The 21,259-nt window shown below is 44.2% G+C and overlaps 1 protein-coding gene across 1 annotated transcript; it reads left to right on the forward strand.

The window, feature by feature from the left end:
* Positions 1-7,612: 7,612 nt before the first annotated feature.
* RBMX2 (RNA binding motif protein X-linked 2) lies at positions 7,613-17,092 on the forward strand. Its single transcript, NM_001243671.1, has 6 exons — positions 7,613-7,652; positions 7,847-7,962; positions 11,284-11,335; positions 14,098-14,227; positions 15,918-16,095; positions 16,511-17,092. The coding sequence occupies exons 1-6, from the start codon at positions 7,648-7,650 to the stop codon at positions 17,017-17,019; spliced, it is 990 nt and encodes a 329-aa protein (NP_001230600.1). The 5' UTR covers positions 7,613-7,647; the 3' UTR covers positions 17,020-17,092.
* The last annotated feature ends 4,167 nt before the right edge of the window (positions 17,093-21,259 follow it).

The raw sequence follows: 21,259 nt of genomic DNA on the forward strand, positions 1-21,259 counted from the left end.
TGGCAGGATGTCCACTTACCAGGACATGCTGGCTCTCCAGCTCAAATTCTCACAGGCTGGTGGGTTCAGAGCTGGAGTACAGTTCTGGCCATCGCTGGCAGTGCAGGATGGCAGCTAGCCATCTCTGAGATCCTACTGGTCATTAAGAATCACTCCCCCTCTCGTTTTTGGTCCTTAGGCTCTTGCCTCTCCAGCTCTCTGAAGGTAGCGATCGCAGCGCAGATGTGTCCCTGAGCTTTGAGCTAGTCCCTCCTCCAGCAACTGAGTTACTAGACAACTCCCAAGTACCTGCTGCTCGTTGTCTCACCAGGCTCTCTCTCTTCACTGATGTTTCAAGGAATTTGTTTGGAGAGACTGGGGCATTCATTAGGTCTCCTGTGTATCAGAAGCTATCATTGACCCTAATAACAAGTTTTCTTCCTCCATAGCTTGATATTAAGTGTCCACTTCTTTTTTTTTTCTAAGCCTCAAGTACCAACTTAATAACTAAGCTTAATTAAACATTTGCTTAATAACTTATTCTCTGTTACTATTATGAGAGCTTTCAATTAAGCAAGATGATCATGATCAGTTGGAGCGGGATGTGGGGCAGGCAAGCCCTTTTAGGGTCCAGCATATTTTCAGGGGGAACTGACACATATTTTGGCTATTCCTTCATCTTTTGTTTCCTAACACTTCAGATTCTAATTCTTTCAAGGAGGGTATGCTGGTCCCCTATTTTTCATCCCTCAGAACTCACTTGAGGATTCAGAAGGGCAGGAAAAGCAAAATAGAGCCTACTCCCTGTCAAAAGCTGCTGTCTGTTGGGTATACTCATTGAGAACTTTTTCTGCACCATGTGTAGCTATGTCTCTGGGCGTGAGTTGTGGCCGCCAGGCTTGCACTTTCTTTCTTCTCTTTTCTTTTTGTCTTTTTAGGGCCACACCTGAAGCATATGGAAGTTCCCAGGCTAGGAGTCGAATTGGAGCTATAGCTGCCAGCCTATGCCACAGCCACAGCAATGCCAGACACGAGCCACATCGCAACTTACACCACAGCTCATGGCAATGCCGAATCCTTAACCCACTGAGTGAGGCCAGGGATCGAACCCACATCCTCATGGATACTAGTCAGGTTCATGACCACTGAGCCATGATGGCAACTCCCACTGACACTTGATCCTATAGCCTTTCCTTTCTTGATCCTATAGACTCAGGTGTCTGGGACAGAAGAAGGAGAGCTGAGCTGCATTCTGGAAGGTGTCTGCTCTAATGTTTGGTAGTGGAATTTTCCATTTTTCCAGGGATAGCATTAGGCCAAAGAGCAGCAGTGTTGCTGAGGCAGGCGAGATGGGAGCAGGGAGGGTGGCTGTGTAGGTCACTCCTATTTTAGATTATATATCCATTTGCTTGGGTACATTAGAACTAACCTTTTGCCTGCTCCTCTCATCTTGGATACCAAGAAGAGAGGGGTGGAGAGAAGAGTGGTTCAAAGCTTATTTACTCAGTTCAGGTCAGAGCACAAATGGGAAAGGTTAGTGTTTTAAGTGAGGGAGTGGAGAGCAAGGTGCAGAGTTGGAAGCAAATATTATATTCCAGGATGTTTTGACAGTCTGAGAGGGCCTTTGACAGATGTCTCTCCTACAAAGGATAAGAAAGGCTGTAGCATGGGGACTTGGTATTCCAGCTGCCAACCTGAGAGCAATTCTTATTCTTTGGTACATCCATTAGGAGGCTGGTTTCAGTTGCTTAGCACCTGGCCTAATTTTATACCTGGATCTAAGGTGTGCTTTTGTTTCTCTAGCCCTTGACTTCATGTGAGGAGTCAAGATGGCCCTTTTCAAGACCATGCTTAAACTCAAGAGTGCATAAGAAGCTCCTGCAGGGCTGCTTAACACCCAGAATCTTGGGCTTCACCCCCAGAGTTTTGGATTCATTAGGTCGGGAGTTGGCCCGACAATCTATTTCTAACAAGTGCCCAGGTGATGCAGATGTTGCTGGTCCAGGGACCCTACCTTGAGAACCACTGCTCTTGTGAAATGGTTCTTAACCTTAGTTGTGCAGTGGAATCACTTGGTGATTCCAATACTACTGATGTTTGGGTTACATACCAAGGAGTTTTGATGTCATTAGTCTGGATGTGATCTGTGTCTCTGGAATTTTTTATTTATTTATATTTTGTCTTTCTATGGCTGCACCTGCAGCATTTGGAATTTCCCAGGCTAGGGGTCGAATGAGAGTGGTAGCTGCCGACCTACACCACAGCCACAGCAATGCTGGATCTGAGCCACCTCTGCAACCTACACCACAGCTCATGGCAACGCCAGATCCTTAACCCACTGAGTGAGGCCAGGGATTGAACCCGTGTCCTCTTGGATACTAGTCGTGTTCATTACTGCTGAGCCAAGATGGGAACTCTTGCCTCTGGAAATTTAAAAGGCCCCCAGGTGATTCTGATCTTTGCCAGTGGTGGAAACGACTGTCCAATGGCAAAAGCACAGACTCTGGCGTCAGGACACCCGGAGGCCAGCCTAACGCTATTTCTGTGCTTTTGTGTGAGCAAATGACTACACCTCTCTGACATAGCTTTGGCTTCCTCATGTGTGACATGGGGACAATAATACCTACCTATCAGTGTTGTGGCGATGATAAAAATGAGGTATCCTGGTTGTGAAAAGGCTTTATGAACTGTAAAATACTACACAGGTATTTTTTTCTTGACTGTCTTCTAGCTTCTTGTTAATCAAAGGGTGTATCAGATCAGGACCTGACAGCTTGGTAGAAAAGGCAAATCTCAGGCCCTGCCCAAGACTTGCTCAAGCAGAGGCTGCATTTAAGCAGGACCTCCAGGTGATCTGTAGGTATGTTAAAGTTGCCCTTTCCTCTCTCAGGTGTCTGGTCGTGTTAGTTTCCTTTTGCTGCTATAACAAGCTATTGCAAATAACAATACATATTTATTATCTTAGAGTTCTCAAGATCCGAAGTTCCAAATGGGTCTCATAGGGCTCAAATCAAGGTGTTGGCAGAACTGTCTCCCTTCAGGGGGCTCTAGGGGAGAATCATTTCCTTGCCTTTTTCAACTTTTAGAAGGTGCCCACATTTGTGACACATCACCCAGGTCTCTGTTTCGGGCCTGGCACAGTGGGTTAAAGATCCAGCATTGCCTCAGCTGCAGCATCGGTCACAGCTGTGGCTCAGATTTGATCCCTAGCCCGAGAACTTAAATACGCTGAGAGAGTGGCTGAAAAAGAAAAAAAAAAAAAAACCTTCCCCCTCCCTATCTAGCTCAGGCAGCAGTTTGCAAAGGCCTTTTTAAGACTATATAGAAATGCGCACACATATTTTTGCTTATATCGTCTTTACCTGCCTGTGCTGCCTTTGTAGAAAGAGGTGTGTGTCGGTTGGGAAAAATGGTAGGACAAAGACAGGGTGGGAAAATTGGTATTTGAAACTTTAGTCTCTTCGAGTGGGAGTCACTTTGAGGGAACAGCCCTAGGCTTCTGGGGCATCTGCGCCTTCTTATAGTAATGATGATACCAGCTAACAGGTGTGGGGCCTTTAAGTGCAGCGTACTGGCTAAGTAGACAACATGAGGTCTCCATTAAGCCTCACAACAATTCTATAAGGCAGGTGCTATGAATAACTCAATTTTACAGATGAGGAAACCAAGGCACACAGAGAGGGTGACTTCTTTGCCCAAGACCACACAGCTTGTAAGCAGTGAGTGTTGGAAATTGCGAGCCAGCAGTTTCTGTGGGTCAGACAGCCAGTTTGTCCTGTCTCTTTTCAACCACACAGACCACATGTTGTCCCCTTTTCTTGCCACTTTATGCCTCTGTGCCTTTGCACATCGTATTACCTCTGACCTTCAAGCTCACACTTTTATGCTTTTTTTTTTCAAAGGCACTTGAGCTGAGATGAAGTAGAAGCCCCCCCTTTCATTAAAGTCCAGTGATTGTGGAAAATGAGGATCATTTTTACCCTGAGCCCAAGGAAATATATAAATCTGGATTCATGTACACCTGCCTCTCCATCTCACTCCTGCTTTCCGTTCTTGCTGTGGCATCTCTCATTCAGCACTTTGGGGTCTTTCATCTGCACTACTGCTGTGGTCTTCCAACCTGCACTCCTGTCTCTCCCCATGCTCTCTCCTCCCTTCCAGCATGTGTCTCAGTGATCTAGCTTCTCTGACCTGTGGCCCACCCATTCCTTTCCCTAATCTGTCCCCTAGTCTCTGGATTAGTGTTTCACCTGGCATTCCTGCTAATTGGCTTCTTCACCTTTGTCTCAATATGTCATTAACATGATATATTGAGGCCAACTGAACACCCCAGAAAAGTCTGGCTCAAAACAGTGAAAAAGTCTGGCTCAAAATAGTGAAAATGACAGAGGAAGAAAAAGCTGATCATGCAAGGAATATTTTGTAGAATAGAGGGTGGGGCACTAGTCATTGGCTTGGAGAGTGACCTAGGTGCAACTCTTGCTCCTGGCAGGCTCCTGCAATTCCTCAAAAATGCTTTTCTAGGAGTTCCCTCTATGGCTTAATGGAATCAGCAGCACCAGGTTGTAAGTTCAGTCTCTGGCTGGGCACTGTAGGTTAAAGGACCTGGTGTTGCCAAGGGCAAAGGTCACAGCTGCACATGGATCTGATCTCTGGCCCCGGGAACTCGACATGCTGAGGGGCAGCCAAAAAGGAAAAAAATATGCTTTTCCATTCAGCTCAAGTGAGATTGGCCCAGCTCTACTCCTCACCCAACCTGGGTGAGTAAATGTGATTTGTGATTACAGGAGGATCCATGTGGATCAGAACCATCTTCTCCCCCAGCAATTTCTTCTTTACTCTCTCCCTTTCTTCTCTGGAACTGGATTCTGCTTTCAAAGGCAGGTCATCTGAAATTTATGCTTCTTGAGGTATGGAGAGCGGCTGCTTTGGCCTGGGCAGTGGAGGAAGAAGGGAACAAAATGACAGCTAGTCCTCACGAACTCCCTGAAGCCCATGCATGGATTCAGGTTAATATCCTTGGAAGAGATGGTGAGAGCCTCTGTTAATACAATGTGCCATTTCTTACTCCCTTTATTCCTCAAGGCAACCTACATTTAAGGAATAGATCTTTTAAACAAATACATTTAAGAAGTTCCTGTTGTGGCTCAGTGGGTTAAGAACCTTGTGAGGACCCTGAATTTTTTTTTTTTTTTGGTCTTTTTGCCTTTTCTATGGCCGCTTTTGCGGCATGTGGAGGTTCCCAGGCTAGGGGTCTAATTGGAGCTGTAGCCGCCGGCCTACGCCAGAGCCACAGCAACGCAGGATCCGAGCCGCGTCTGCAACCTACACCACAGCTCACGGCAACGCCGGATCGTTAACCCGCTGAGCAAGGGCAGGGGCCGAACCCGCCACCTCATGGTTCCTAGTCGGATTCGTTAACCACTGCGCCACGACGGGAACTCCCAGGAAAGGTTTCTTGAATGAGAGATGCCTTGATGGGAGTTTGGAGTTTGGGCAGGTTTCAGTCAGAGAGAGATGAGTGGTTCAGGGTTATGGGGCTCTCTCAGAAGAGGTGTCTAGATTGGATAGTGAAGGGGGGCCTTGAGGGGATGGACAGCAGTAGAGCCTGGCTGAAGTTGAGGCTTCATGGTGGGGGCAGCGGGAGAAAAGACTGGAGAATAGGGGCTGGGGCAGTTAGAAGGGCACTGAAAGAGCTAGGAGGCATGTGACAGTGACTCAGTATAGCACTTCAGGTAGACGAGATGTATTTTATAGATACCACAGCAGCACAATTATCAGGAATTGGTGACTGGATAGATATCTTTGGGTGAGGAACTTGGAAGACTGAAGCATGACATCCCTGTTTTTGAAGCCAGGTAACCAGGAAAATGGTGATAACGTTGCCTGAAATAGGGAAGTCAGGAGGGAAAGCTGTTTTGGGATGTAGTGGTGGGGAGTGGAGAGATGAATTCGGCTAGACATATTCAGCCTTTCCATAAACGTGGGGACTGCCTTCAATTTCCTTAGCATTACCCATAGAACCTGGAAATGAGCTCTGCATACAATGAGTGGTAAATGAATGTTATTGGTGGAGAAAGGAATAGAAGCTGGGAGAGCTGAAATCTGTCCCAGTTTGCCTGGGACATCTCCATGGATAAACTTCCAATGGGTAAGAATTGCTAGGAACTCTGATGACCGAGGCCTAGGTATTGCTCCAATTCTCTCATTTCACAATAGCCTGAAGAATCCATCCAGATAATGCTGCATGCTAGTTTACCACTTTGCAGTGACTACTTCAACCCTACAACTAAGCAACCTAAGGTTTCTAGGAGCAGATAAAACCTGTATGCAATCTGTCACTGTTTAGTTTTCATTGCCAAGGTAATTCTACAAAGTTAATGAATAGCTGGGTTGGAAGTGGGGGAGGGGGACAGACACAAAAACTGTCATTGGTGGGCAGCCTGTTCTGCTTCTTGGGAAGACATTGGGTACATGGTGAACCATTGAGGGTACAGTTGTCACTGTCACCATCATCAAAGTGCTTTTAATTTCTGGGGCTGTGAGCTAGGCCTACACAGAGAACTATACAGCCCCATAATTTGACTTTGACATAATTTGCATGGTCTAAGGCCAGAATTGATGTGGACACATGCAAGATGGATTTGAATCTTCAGAATGGCTTAATTCACACATTACATGCCATCATCTCTTCTACAGGTTCCTGATTATTTCTGGAGTCAAATCTATCAAGCCCTGTCTCCTCAATGATATTATTAGCTCTTTGAAGGCAGAGAACCCAACCTTACATTCCCATCTGCAGACTTACTGTATAGGACAAATACAGATGCTCAGTAAGGACCGATAAATCAAGTGGATCTGATGGATAGAGACAGAGTACCATCCAAGTTATTTAACTCCTTTAAACTCAGTTTCTGCTACGAAACGGGGAGGATAATTGTATCTAAGCCTTCACAGGAGGGCCAATACATGTAAATTGCTTAGCACACAATCTATCATTACCTGCTCAACTGTTAGTTATTAATTTAACAATACCAATTCCTACCTCCTGCTTGAGTAGCAGACAGACTATGGAAAACGGTTAGCAGCATTCACACAAATCTGGGTATTCAATTCAGCCTATGGAGGCACAGTGGTCAGTTGCCTATGCGGTGCGATTTGAGACAAAAAGATTTACCCTCTCACACAGCTTTTTCACATTTCTGCTGTAACTCCTGAACAGGGATGCTTTCATGGCGGTGTGCGTGTGAGTAATTGGCTGGGAGTTAAGGACAGAATGAGGATTTGCACTGGAAGAGAAGGATGGGACTCAAGTCGCCGTTATCAGGCACCTCTCAAAGTCTTCCTTCAAAAAACATTTATAGTTAACCCAATAAATGCCAGGCATCGTTTAGGAGTTCGGAGTCCTGTAACAAACCAGGCTCGCACCCTCGTCCAACTCCAAGCACGGTGGAAGCGAGGGTCTACAGAAAAAGAGCGACATCGGCGGAACAAGAGAAGCCGCTTACTGACGTAGTGCGCAGGCGCCACGCCCCAGCGCGGCCCGGCTCTTCCGGCGCGGCGTAAGCGCGCAGCTGAGACCAATGGGCGCGCAGCGCCGGGTCGCGCATGCGTCTTGCAGCCTCTCCCGGAAGTCGCTTCCTAGGTGCTGAGGGCGAACCCGCGGAGATGAAGTAAGGCCTCAGGTTCCTTTTGGGAAAAGGGGACAGGCGGCCGGGGGTAGTTCACTGAAGCTGGAGTGGTAGAGCACTTGTGAGGCTGAGGAGCGGGGGAGGCGCAGATACTAGAAAATTAGTCTCCCAGTTTTGCTCTCCTTTACCTCAGGCTAGGCCGCGCTTACTTGTCCGCTTTTCCGCCCCTTGTGCAGCCCTTTAACTAAAGTGAAGCTGATCAACGAGCTGAATGAGCGTGAGGTCCAGCTGGGGGTGGCGGAGAAGGTGTCTTGGCACTCCGAGTACAAGGACAGCGCCTGGATCTTCCTAGGTGAGGCCCACATCTTTCTCCCGCAGGGCTTCTCATTCTCTCCTGGCCTGCCTCCTAACATTTCAGCATTCCCGCCCATCATTCCTCCCGACATTCATCACCCACTTTTATTTACTTCCACTGTCGGCCTATAAATCCGTTTTCCAGGTCGCTTTTCTAGCTCATTTCTAGTTTGCTCTCGCTGCCAAATCAGCGTTCATGATAGGTACTGCCTGCCATTCAGTGTGCTAAGAATCGTGCCGTTTGGTTTCTCAGAGACTGTTATTATCATCCTCTTGTCCTCTAGTTATACACCTAAGGAAACTGAGATGCAGAAAAGTTAATGGACTTCCTTCAGGTCGCATAGCTAGCAAGTGGAACAGCAAGAACTGTGGGGTTTGAGAACTCCTGGTATCAGCCACTATCCGGTATTACTGCCAACTCCCTCTCCCTTCATTACCCTTCACGCAGAATTTATTTCCCCGTCCATGGCCACATCATCATTTCCATATTCACTGTGTCACATTCTGTAATTTGACAGTTTATTCGAAGAGATTATTACAACAGACATTGTGCTAGGCACTTTATAGCCATTGTTTTATTTTCATTCTTATTACAATTCTGTGAGGTAAGTGCCAATATCCCCATTTTACAGATGAAGAAGGAAACATTCGTAGGGGAATTTATTTCCTATGAAATCCTTAACAATTGTGAGGTGGGGTTAATATTTTTTTTTTCCCACTGTACAGCAAGGGGATCAGGTTATCCTTACATGTATACATTACAATTACATTTTTCCCCCACCCTTTCTTCTTTTGCAACATGAGTATCTAGACAAAGTTCTCAATGCTATTCAGCAGGATCTCCTTGTAAATCTATTCTAAGTTGTGTCTGATAAGCCCAAGCTCCCGATCCCTCCCACTCCCTCCCCCTCCCATCAGGCAGTCACAAGTCTCTTCTCCAAGTCCATGGTTTTCTTTTCTGAGGAGATGTTCATTTGTGCTGGATATTAGATTCCAGTTATGAGTGATATCATATGGTATTTGTCTTTGTCTTTCTGGCTCATTTCACTCAGTATGAGATTCTCTAGTTCCATCCATGTTGCTGCAAATGGCGTTATGTCGTTCTTTTTTATGGCTGAGTAGTATTCCATTGTATTCCATAGTATTCCACATCTTCCAAATCCAATCATCTGTCGATGGACATTTGGGTTGTTTCCATGTCCTGGCTATTGTGAATAGTGCTGCAATGAACATGTGGGTGCACGTGTCTCTTTTAAGTAGAGTTTTGTCCGGATAGATGCCCAAGAGTGGGATTGCGGGGTCATATGGAAGGTCTGTGTATAGATTTCTAAGGTATCTCCAAACTGTTCTCCATAGTGGCTGTACCAGTTTACATTCCCACCAACAGTGCAGGAGGGTTCCCTTTTCTCCACAGCCCCTCCAGCACTTGTTCTTTGTGGATTTATTAATGATGGCCATTCTGACTGGTGTGAGGTGATATCTCATGGTAGTTTTGATTTGCATTTCTCTTATAATCAGCGATGTTGAGCATTTTTTCATGTGTTTGTTGGCCATCTGGATATCTTTGGAGAAATGTCTATTCAGGTCTTTTGCCCATTTTTCCATTGCTTGATTGGCTTTTTTGCTGTTGGGTTGTATAAGTTGTTTATATATTCTAGAGATTAAGCCCTTGTCGGTTGCATCATTTGAAACTATTTTCTCCCATTCTGAAAGTTGTCTTTTTGTTTTCTTTTGGGTTTCCTTTGCTGTGCAAAAGCTTTTCAGTTTGATTAGTTCCCATTGGTAAATTTTTGCTCTTATTTCTATTGCTTTGGGAGACTGACCTGAGAAAATATTCATGATGTTGATGTCAGAGAGTGTTTTGCCTATGTTTTCTTCTAGGAGTTTGATGGTGTCCTGTCTTACATTTAAGTCTTTCAGCCATTTGGAGTTTATTTTTGTGCATGGTGTGAGGGTGTGTTCTAGTTTCATTGCTTTGCATGCAGCTGTCCAGGTTTCCCAGCAATGCTTGCTGAATAGACTTTCTTTTCCCCATTTTATGTTCTTGCCTCCCTTGTCAAAGATTAATTGACCATAGGTGTCAGGGTTTATTTCCGGGTTCTCTATTCTGTTCCATTGGTCTGTCTGTCTGTTTTGATACCAGTAGCACACTGTTTTGATGACTGTGGCTTTGTAGTATTTCTTGAAGTCTGGGAGAGTTATGCCTCCTGCTTGGTTTTTGTTTCTCCAGGATTGCTTTGGCGATTCTGGGTCTTTTGTTGTTCCATATAAATGTTTGGATTGTTTGTTCTAGTTCTGTGAACAATGTCATGGGTAATTTGATAGGGATTGCATTGAATGTGTAGATTGCTTTGGGTAGTCTGGCCATTTTTACAATATTGATTTTCCCAATCCAGGAACATGGAATATCTTTCCATTTCTTTACATCTTCTTTGATTTCTTTGATTAAAGTTTTATAGTTCTCGGCATATAGGTCCTTTACCTCCTTGGTCAGGTGTATTCTGAGGTATTTGATTTTGTGAGGTACAATTTTAAAAGGTATCGTATTTTTGTATTCCTTTTCTAAAATTTCATTGCTGGTATACAGAAATGCAACTGACTTCTGAATGTTAATCTTATCTCCTGCTACTTTGCTGAATTGATTAATCAGTTCAAGTAGTTTTGGGGTTGAGTCCTTAGGGTTTTCTAGGTATAGTATCATGTCATCTGCATACAGTGACAGTTTGATCTCTTCTCTTCCTATATGGATGCCTTTTATTTCTTTTGTTTGTCTAATTGCTGTGGCTAGGACTTCCAAAACTATGTTGAAGAGCAGTGGTGAGAGTGGGCATCCCTGTCTTGTTCCAGATTTGAGTGAGAAGGCTTTCAATTTTTCCCCATTGAGTATTATATTTGCTGTGGGTTTATCATAAATGGCTTTGATTATATTCAGGAATGTTCCCTCTATACAGGTGGGGTTAATATTTGCGTATTTAAACTGATTTTGGATCTTAGGTGTAAATTGTAGCTAAAGAGCAGATGAGTTCAGTATATGTTTGTGCTGGAAAGTCTTCTTTGTCCATAAGATTGTGGGTGTGGGGAGAATTAGTTTGGTTAGGGGTGACCCTCAACCTTTCCACTCAAAGTTAATCACTTTTTTTTCTGTACAGTTGCTACATCTCATATGTGCTTCTGTCATTGCATCAGACCATGAGTTCTTTGAGGGCAAGCCCTGTAGCTTACTTTTCTTTGCACCCCAGTGCCTGGGCTAGTACAAGCATGGTACATAGTACACACTTGGTAGATGTTTGGTGAACTGAAATGTGTTTTTCTCTTCTAGGTGGACTTCCTTATGAGTTAACTGAAGGGGACATCATCTGCGTATTCTCACAGTAAGTTCCCTTCATTCTTCTGAGTCATCAGAGTAGTTTACTTCCATAACTCATCTCGTGGCATCACAGAACCCATTTATTTTCATTCTAGGTTGACTCGGCTCCATGCATGGGGAGGGCTGGAGTCTAGTCTAGATCAGTTCCAGGACATGGTTCTGGAACTCTCCCAATGTGGAGAATCCAAGAAGTTGGATGATTTAGGAGGCTTTCCTGGGGATTCTGTTCTAATTTTATTGCTTTTTCATTGAGACCTATACTGGAACAGACTGGAACTTCCAGAAAGGTACTATGTTGGCCCATCTCCAGGATCCTACAAATTAGGGGTAACCCATGATCACAGGGCCCTTTTGGGCCCACACCTGTGTGGCATTGTAGGATTAGGGCAAAGCGCAGAGGAATTGGGGGAAAAAAAGCAAAAGTTTTAGGCAGTAGTTAGCTCTCTTTGTTTCTAGAAGAGTATAAGGTTAGTGAGTAGAGCCAATCTCTTTACCCTGAGGCTGAGAATCACAGGCTGATGAGTAAGAATGAATAGGAGAACCTTATATTCTTCATTCTGCTATTAGATGATCATAGCAGCACTGGGTGGGAGAGGGTCTTGATAGCTCACACTGGTAGTGGCAGCTGGTAGGAGAGGGGTTGGTCCAGAACTATACAGAGTAGGTAGTCCATAGGGCCAGAGGGCCTTGACAGCTCACAGGAGCAGATGGCCATGACCCCCAGGCTGTGTAGCCCTGAGGAGAAGAGGACCATGGTAAAAAGGGTTGGGCAAGCAAACATAGCTAGCACACCCTGGCAGAGGCATTGCCATGGCAAGGAATGCCAGGGTCATCCAGTGGGCAGACGGCCCTGGCTGAGTGGTTGGGCAACTTAAGGGGCAGCAGGTTCTGGCTGCCTGGGTGGCATATAGGGCAGAAGGGCATGGGGAAGAAATTGAACAAGGAGAGGGCCCTCCATGGTAGAGGGCCTTGGCAGGGACTAAGGCTTGCTTCCTCCATCTCCTGGGTAATGGGAAGTTCATAGCAGGTGCACCTTGTAGTTTCCACCCCTTTGTGATACCTCTCCCTGGTCCAGCCTTCCTTCCATCTGGGAGCTGTTTTTGTCTTATTTGCATTGAGTCACGATCAGCTAGGACGTGTGTTTATTCCAGGTCTCTATTCTGGTTGTACACATTGCTCTCCATGAAGATTGCCTTTACAGTGGCTTTCAAAAAATACTTCGTTTTCTGAACAAAAAAAAAGCTTTTCTGAAAAGACGGTTTTTAGTCTGTTTAGTGTCTAGGAAAGTTATTCCCCTTCATTGTTTACTTTTAAAGTTTTCTCAGCTATTCTTACATGTTCATGAGAACTGTAGAATCAACTTATCCAGCTCCAGGAAAAAACCAAAACTTGTATTTTTAATTGGGATTACATTAAATTTAAGTATCGGAAGAAGGTTTTGATATCTTTATGTCCAAGTACAAGGGGCATTTTGATGTCTTTATATTTATTCAAATCTGTGCTTGTGTCTTTCAGTAGTTTTAAAAAGTTTTCTTTGTATAGGCTTTGCACATTGCTTAAGTTTATTTCTAAGTATTTTATCTTTTTTGTTGATATTATAAATGGAGTTCCTCTTTCATTGCATTTTCTGATTATTTTGTGTGTGTTAGAGGGTGATTTATTTTGTTAATTTGATATCCTATTACTTTACTGAATAATTCTGGTTTGTTTATCATTGCTCTTCATTGTTTCTCTTGGTATTTCTATATATACTATCATATAAAGGCCAGAGATGGAACCAGCATCCTCATGGATACTAGTCAGATTCATTTCCGCTGTGCCACAATGGGAACTCCCATTTTCTTCTTTTTAACAATAAAATTCTTTAAGGTTACAGATTTTTCCGAGTGTGGTTTTAGCCACATCTCATCAGTTTTGATATATATTCTTCTTATTTTTGTTATTCCCTAAATAGTCTGCCATTAATTTTTTTTTCTTTAATTTGTTCCATTTTCTCTTTCATTCAGTTATTAGCTTAGAGAGTAGGTTTCAAGTTTTAGTTAGTAGGTTATTTTTTTGTTTTAAGATATTTCCAACTGTATAACATTCTGAATGGAGAACATGGTCTGTGTTATTTTTGAAGATGATTGAGGTTTACTTTGGGACCTAGTCTGTACTCAATTTTATATCTGTTTCATGGATTCTTGAGACAAAATTCTCATCTTTTTGTAAGATGAAATATGTATATCTACTAGTCTGATGTTAATATTTGTTAACAATATAATTGTTATTAATCGTATGTTTATTTGTATTTATTTATACCATTTTGTATTAATTCCTCTGACTTTATTTTTCTCAACTTTTTGTGTTATAAACTTAAAGTGGTATGGTAAAATCTCTCATAGCTTTCACTGTTAGTTTCTCTTTGTATTTATAATAGTTTATAAATTAAAAATTTTGATTTGTTAATTTATGCGTAGTTTCATGACTTATACGATTGTTATATATTAGGACCTTTTTCAGTGTAAAAGTGCCCTCTTAGTCACATTTAAATGTGTGTTTTCCGTTGGCTTTGAATTAATTCATCTTTGATCTCAACATTACCACCCATTTTTAATTGGGTATTCTTGATATATCCTTGTTTAACTTTTTATTTTTAACATTTCTATGTTATCTTGTTCTAGATGTGTCTTCTCCACAGACTATATTATTTGAATTTTGTGTTGTCATCCAATCTGAAAGTTTTTGCATTTTAAATCAATAGTATCTCTTTTATAAAATAAATAGATATGGGGAGATTGTTAACATTAATCTGGTGCGGGACAAGAAGACTGGGAAATCCAAAGGATTCTGTTTCCTCTGCTATGAAGACCAGAGGAGCACAGTTCTGGCTGTTGACAATTTTAATGGGATAAAGGTGAGTGTGCTTACCAAGCAGGATTTGGCTAAACTTTCTCCTGTGTGAAGGGGTTCAGTTTCATTCCCCACCTGATAACCACAGGCTCAAAGGCCAATACTGGTCAACTGGGTGTGTTGCGAGAGTTACAGAAGTGTGGGGACATGTTGACCAGGAAATGATCCCAGGAAATAATTCCAGTGGCTCATGACCCTGCAAAAGTGTGGGGACATGTTGACCAGGAAATGATCCCAGGAAATAATTCCAGTGGCTCATGACCCATCTATTAACAAGCCATCTCCTCAGGAGCATAGGTACCATGCCCCCATTCCCACCCCACACCCAACCAAGCCTCTATTTCTCACCCTCCTCACACTCCACTCTCATCTCTGGTATATTGGAGAACAAAGAAACTAGCAAACACTGATCTTCCTTGCTGTCCTGTGTCAGGGAGTTTGGGGCTCCATCGTGGTTACATGACCGAGGACATGGCTGTCTATGTTTGTCAGGTCTCCACTGACTTAGTGGCACGGGGCCCTAGAAATTCTCTAGTTAAAATTTGATGACAAATTCTATGAAAGTAAGTCATTCTGAAGTATTCTCTCCTCTGTTCCCTCTCTCTCCATCCTTGTAAGTGAGACATTGGGCTGAGAGAAGGGGATGGGGCAAGTCAGGCTTATCTATGCTACACACAGTCCCTTTACTCGTCTAGGAAAAGCACTGCTGTGGAATGAGCATTGTCACAGGTTGGAGGGGTGACTCTTGACTTGGAGAGTTTGTCACTGATTGCACCCGTATGGGACAGCTGGAGATTATAGGACAGGATGGAACAAGGTTCTAGGCTTGATTTTTTTGAAGGGAGTTACCATAAAAGGAAGGCTTTGAAAAAATGTTTTGCAATGTCGGATAGGATAAATGATAGAAAGTGCTCAGGCTTAAAGGTAAGAATAGAAACCTGTCCTGAATAGAAAAGTAAAAGCTAGGTATTTCAAATTTCAGATAGCCTTACCTATAGAATAAGTCTGTATCTGCCTGAATGTTTTAAAGTAAGGGGTTAATTTGTTATTGTTCACCTGAAGTGTTGTGATTTACAGTAGAAGTATCAGTGTGAGCCAATTCCAGTATGGAGGGGATAGAGCTTAAGAAAAAAGAAAGTAGTCCTTGCTAATTCCTACCCCCCTCCAACTATTGGCCTGCCTTGGCCTCATCCTAATTGCTGTGTCGAGAAAGCAGCTGTAGCATTGAGTTGGATTTCAGGAATTCCTGCTAGCAGCCAGGCCTTTTCACGGTATGTTTCACTGTAAATGAATGTTACAGATTGAGGATAATTCATGGCGAGTCTAAGCTCTTACAGTTTTCTGTGCTGCTTGTGCTTTGCGGCAGTACTTCCCAGCCTTTTTTCACTTCCTGGCACATGTAGAACATGAAGATATTTAAATGACACACTGGGGTAAACTGATGAGGCTGCCTAGTGCAGTGGCCCTGGGGGCTGCAGCTGCCCCTGGCCCCTGCTTCCTGTCTTGAGGGCTGAGTGAATTAATGTGTAGGTATATGTGCAGTGACACACTAGTTGGGCAGATCTGCTTTCAAGATTTCCTGAGAAGTAGAATTAGTGTGAGGGTAATGGATATGGTTAAAACCAAGGCTTTCTCTAGCTGGTTCAAACAGATAGGAGGGCTGTCTTTGCTGAAGCATTGCCCATATGTCTTAGATCAAAGGAAGAACTATCCGAGTGGATCATGTGTCTAACTATCGGGCGCCTAAGGACTCAGAAGAAACAGATGATGTGACCAAAGAGCTCCAGGAGAGGGGCTGTGGGGCTCACACCCCCTCACAGAGTTCATCAGAGAGCTCTGAAGATGACAAACCCACCAAAAAGCACAAAAAAGGTAAAGCGTTAAAACCCTTTCGTGAGAAGATTCTGGGGAGGCTAGGTGTTTGCTCTTCCTAGCATTCAGTGAGCGTTGATAATCAGCTCTGTGAAGGGGGAAGGTGTGGGGAGCCTTAATTGGGAAAGGAGCAGTATTAGTGAAAGGCTAATGGTATGGGCTGAATTCTGTCCTCCAAAATTCTTATGTTGACGTCCTAACCACCGCCCCCTCAGTTACCTCAAAATGTGATTGTATTTGGAAGTAGGGTCTTTAAAGAGATAATTAAGGGTGGGAGTTGCCTTATAAAGCAGCTTGACACATCAAAGGTGACAGACATCCAGCTTGGCTTCTTGGAGGCACTGTTCTGGAGGTAGAGATGTTTTCCTCCATCTTCCTTTTCTTTCTTATTAATTGTGCCCCTCTTTTCCTCCAGACAAAAAGGAAAAAAAGAAAAGAAAGAAAGACAAAGAGAAGACTGACCAGGAGGTCCTAGCAGAGCAGCCAGCCTCCTCTTCCTCACCCAGAAGCAAGATGACGAAGGAAAAGGATGACCCTGGCTCTAAAAAGCACAGCGGCAAGAACTCAGAGAGGGGTCAGAAGTCAGAGTCCAGGGAGGTCCGGAAGCCGCACCCCAGCTCCCCTGAGGTCAAAACGATCTGCCACGATGGAGCAGAGGACCGGGATTGGGAGCCAAGGAAGGAGAAGCTCAAGCACGAACACAAGTCGTCAAGCAAGAGGGAAGAGAGAGAAGAAAAGAACAGGGATAGAGACAGAGGTCGAGGCTCAGATGCACATTACAGCCGGCACAATGGGCGTTCTGAGGGGCATAGTCACAGAAGTCGAAGTGGGAGCCGAGATAAGTCCCACAGGCATAAAAGGGCCCGGCACTCCCGGGAGCGGGAGTCCTCTAATCCCAGTGACCGTGACCGCAGGCATCACTGAAGCCACGGACTGTTCAGCTGCATGATAGAATTGGAAGTGAACTGTGTTTTAAAAATACAATGAAATTCAGTTATGCTTTTGCTATTTATATGTAAAATCTCTGAGGCTATATTCTTTTGATCCCTTGAGTATTAGAATCACTGAGAGAGCTGTAGTTTGTTTGTTTTGCTTTTTAGGGCCACACCCATGGCATATGGAAGTTCCCAGGCTAGGGATCAAATCGGAGGTGTAGCTGCCATGTGGGATCCGAACCCTTTCTGCGACCTACATTGCAGCTCACAGCAACACTGGATCCTTAACCCACTGAGTGAGGCTAGGGATCCAACCCCCATCCTCATGGATACTAGTCAGGTTCATTTCTGCTGAGCCATGACGGGAACTCCCAAGAGCTGTAGTTTTAACAGCTAAATGTCCTGGATTTTTGAGCCCAATCCATTGTCCCTGGGAATATGCTTAGTACTTTGGGTACTTGCCAGAGCATGTATCCTAAATTTGGATTCATAAATAGGGCCCTTGAATTTGTGACCCCAGTTTATGATGAAATGGCCAGGAAAGGGGAAATGCCAGGCAGTTCTAGAATTCCAGTCTTTGTGCTAGATATTTAGTACCTTTGCAGTGACCTTTCCAATTGGCAGGTATAACCCTAGAGTAGAGAAGCGTGGCTTAACTAGATTCAGACAGCTTGACATGAATGTGATAAGGATTCTTAACATCAGCCTTCTCCCTCTCTACCTCCCCTGTCTTTTAAACATTTTTTTCTTAGATATCTTTTTCGGTTTTGTTTTTGTTTTGGTTGGTACATTTCTACATTTCCCCCTTACAACGTATTTATTTATTTATTTATTTTGAGGTGAAATTCACATAAAGTTAACCATTTTAAAGGGAACATTCAGTGACATTTCACAGTGTTGTAAAACTACCACCCCTATCTGGTTCCAAAACATTTTCATCACCCCAAAATGAAGCCCTGTACCCATTAAGCAGCCACTCCTCCTCCTTGCCCCTGGCAACCACCAGTCTGTTTTCCGTGCTTATGGATTTACCTCTTCTGGACATTTCCTGTAAGTGGAATCGTACGTGTCACCTTTTGTGTTTGGTGCCTTTGACTTTGTATAACGTGTCTGAGGTTCACCCATATTGTAGCACATATCAGTACTTCATTCCTCTTTATGGATAATGGCCCATTTTATGGATATTCCATATTTTGTTTACTGATTCTTCAGTGGAGAGACATGTGGGTTGTTTCCGCCTTTTGGCTAACCAGCTCCCTTTTGATGTTCCAGACATACAAGGCTGCTTCTGGGCTTAGTCTTCTTTTCAAGCATCTGCTCTTGCTGAGATGGGTATACTTTGTCAGCTCCATGGTGTGTCTATCTGGTCTGCTTGGTCATTCTTTTTCATTTTGAGAGTCTTTTTTAATCAATCAATCCCTTGTGAGTTTGATAGGAACTAGTTAACAGGCCCCTAATCCCCCTGCTGAATTATTACAATGGAATTTCTGACCCTTTAAGATAGAGGACTAGAACATTAATGGTGAATGCGTTAAGCTAGATTACCTGGTGTGTTAGTATGGGTCCTAGGTTAGGTGTGCAAGAAATTTGTTGGCGGGGGGAGGATTGGGGTATTCCTATTAAAGAAAATGGACAGTGAGCTGTAAGAGTCTGGGAAAGCTGTCAGTATATGATGTAGGTCTAACTTCTGGAAGAGAAAGAGAAGGAAAAGAAGAAAGTTGGGTAGGAAAAGTCTTAGACTACTGTGCGTTCTAAGAAGATTTCAGCAAGACCAATGGTGAGTCCTTGAGGCTAAGTCACCTGTCCTAGGGGTCCTGCTAGATGAGCCTTGGTAAGCAGGAATCCTTGCTTTGGGCCTCTGCTTATGTGTCCATCATGCCACTTGTGTGGTAACCACTAATGAAGGCACATGTACATTGGCCTGGCTGAGTCATTGTGTCTGTTTGGTGTTTCAGTGCCTCTTCCATGGTAGATGCTTTCTAATGGGTGTCAACGTGTGATGCAGAAATCTTCCCACTTTGCCTACTCCCATGTGTCACACCACAGCCTTTGCACCACACCTCTTTGTCTCTGATCTTCCAGATTTTTTCCCTCTAGGCTTCCAACTGGACGGCCAGGCTGTTGGCTGCCGTCCAGGAGTCTGTAGGTATTTAATAAACATTCTCACTTCAGGCCACTTCTTCCCCATCAAGTCAAATGTCCTGCTTGGTGTTCCACCCACTGGAAAAATTTTCCATCTCTACCCTTGAATGTATCTTCAAATGCAGATACCACCCGTTTTCATTTTGTACTTACATACTCAGCTGCTGACCCATCTGTGAACTAAGCTCAAGCTGTTTCCTCCTCCTTCAGCTGGTTATACAGGAATCCCCATATGGCTCTAGGTGTAGAGATATGATAGGGGCGACCACTCTGCATCATTCAGGTGCTTAATAGTGGCACTGATCTCCATCTCCCTGGGATATAATTTTTTAATGTTTTTAACTAAACTATAATTGATTGACAGTGTTGTGCCGATTTCTGCTGTATAGCAAGGTGACCCAGCCATACACACACACACACACACACACACACACACACACGTATTCCTTTTCTTATATTCCATCATGGTCTAGGGGATATAATATTTTTGTTTCATGTATCAATTAGGGTTTTATCAGAACCAACAGGGTATACTTACATGTATGTATCCACATATGCCATATATATTGTAGAGTTGGCTTATGTAGTTGCAGGGATTGGTTAGGTAAGTCTGAAATGCATAGGGCAGGCTGGAAGCCTGGAAGCCCTTGGGCAGAACCTATACTGCAGTCTACAGTTGGAATTTCATCTTCAGGGAAAAATCAGTTTTGCTCTTCAGGCCTTCAACTGATCAGATGAGGCCCACCCAGATAATGCAGAATAATCTCCTTTACTTAAAATCAACTGATTGTGGATGGTAACCACATCTGCAAAATACCTTCACAGCAACACCTAGGTTAGTGTTTAATTGACTAATTGGGTCAGCTGGACACAGAAAAGGAAGCACTACAGTTTACTCTCTTGTCTTTGGTGGGGTGGGGGCATTTTCAGAAGTTTCCACTTGGCTTTCCTCCCTGTGACAGCTCCTGCCCTGCAGCCAAGCACGCACATGAGAGATTGCTCACAACCACTAGTTCAATTCCAGTTACACACTTGAGGACTAGGAAGTGAGCACTGAGTAGGTCTGCAGGCCATCTGTATGTCCTGTTTTAGCCAGAACTTCAGTTATTACTTGGCCCTGGAAGCCCCCAGACTAATGGGCCGTGATGGTGCATCGGGTCTCTAAGTATCAGTGTCGATTTTGATCTTGAGTTCAGTATTCCTCAAATATCTGGCTATTTGTTCCCAGTGTGCACACACCCAAGTAAGTGGCTCTAGGTTCCATTGTGGGAAGTACTGGGGGAATTGTCACATACTTGCCATTGTTCTGCCTTCTAGGGTCCCAGCTACCTCCTTCAGATCTGAAGACAGGCTGACAGATACCTGGAAATTGAGCAAGGAATTTGGACATTTTACTGGGGAAACCTCCCTCAACCCCCTGTACCTCCACTCTTTTCCAGCGTGTAGATCTTGAGTGATACCCTTGGCTCTCTGTCTGTATTGCCTCTTAGGACACCATGGTCCATTCACCATCCTGTACACCAGCTGTACCTGTGGGTACAGCTCTCTTGGTTGTCCTTCAGACTGGTTTGTTTTTATATTCATGGCCTGGCTTCTGGTGGATAAACTACTGGGCCCCAGCTCTGCGATGGTGTCTACTGCCATCCCTGGCCTGCAGAGAAGGCCACCTGTGAACCTAGCGAGGCTGGTGCTCCTTTCACAGTGCCTTCCTGATGGCCTTGGTGAATGGGGTGTCCTCTGGGCCCCCCTGAGGAACACTACTCCCGTAGGGTTTTCCACCCTGTGTAACCTCTCCACTCCAGGATGCCTACTTCCCTAGGCCTTTTTCTTTCCTCTCGCCTTTGCCAGGACAGCTCAGGTGTTTCTACTTTGTTTAGTGGTTGCCATCACTTTCTCCAGTCATCTTAAGAGCCACTTTAGTAGAGGAGTCCCCACTGTGGTGCAATGGGTTAATGATCCAGCTTGTCTCTGTGGCAATGCTGGTTCAGCCCCTGGCCTGTTGCAATGGGTTAATGATCCAGTGTTGCTGTAGCTGTAGCGTCGGTTGCAGCTCTGGCAGATTCGATCCCTGGCCCAGGAACTTCCAT

Source organism: Sus scrofa, chromosome X, assembly GCF_054392235.1.
Source record: "Sus scrofa isolate SSC_HxYL_T2T_F1_AM1 chromosome X, Sscrofa_HxYL_maternal_Yorkshire_Landrace_v2.0, whole genome shotgun sequence".
Classification (NCBI taxonomy): domain Eukaryota; kingdom Metazoa; phylum Chordata; class Mammalia; order Artiodactyla; family Suidae; genus Sus; species Sus scrofa.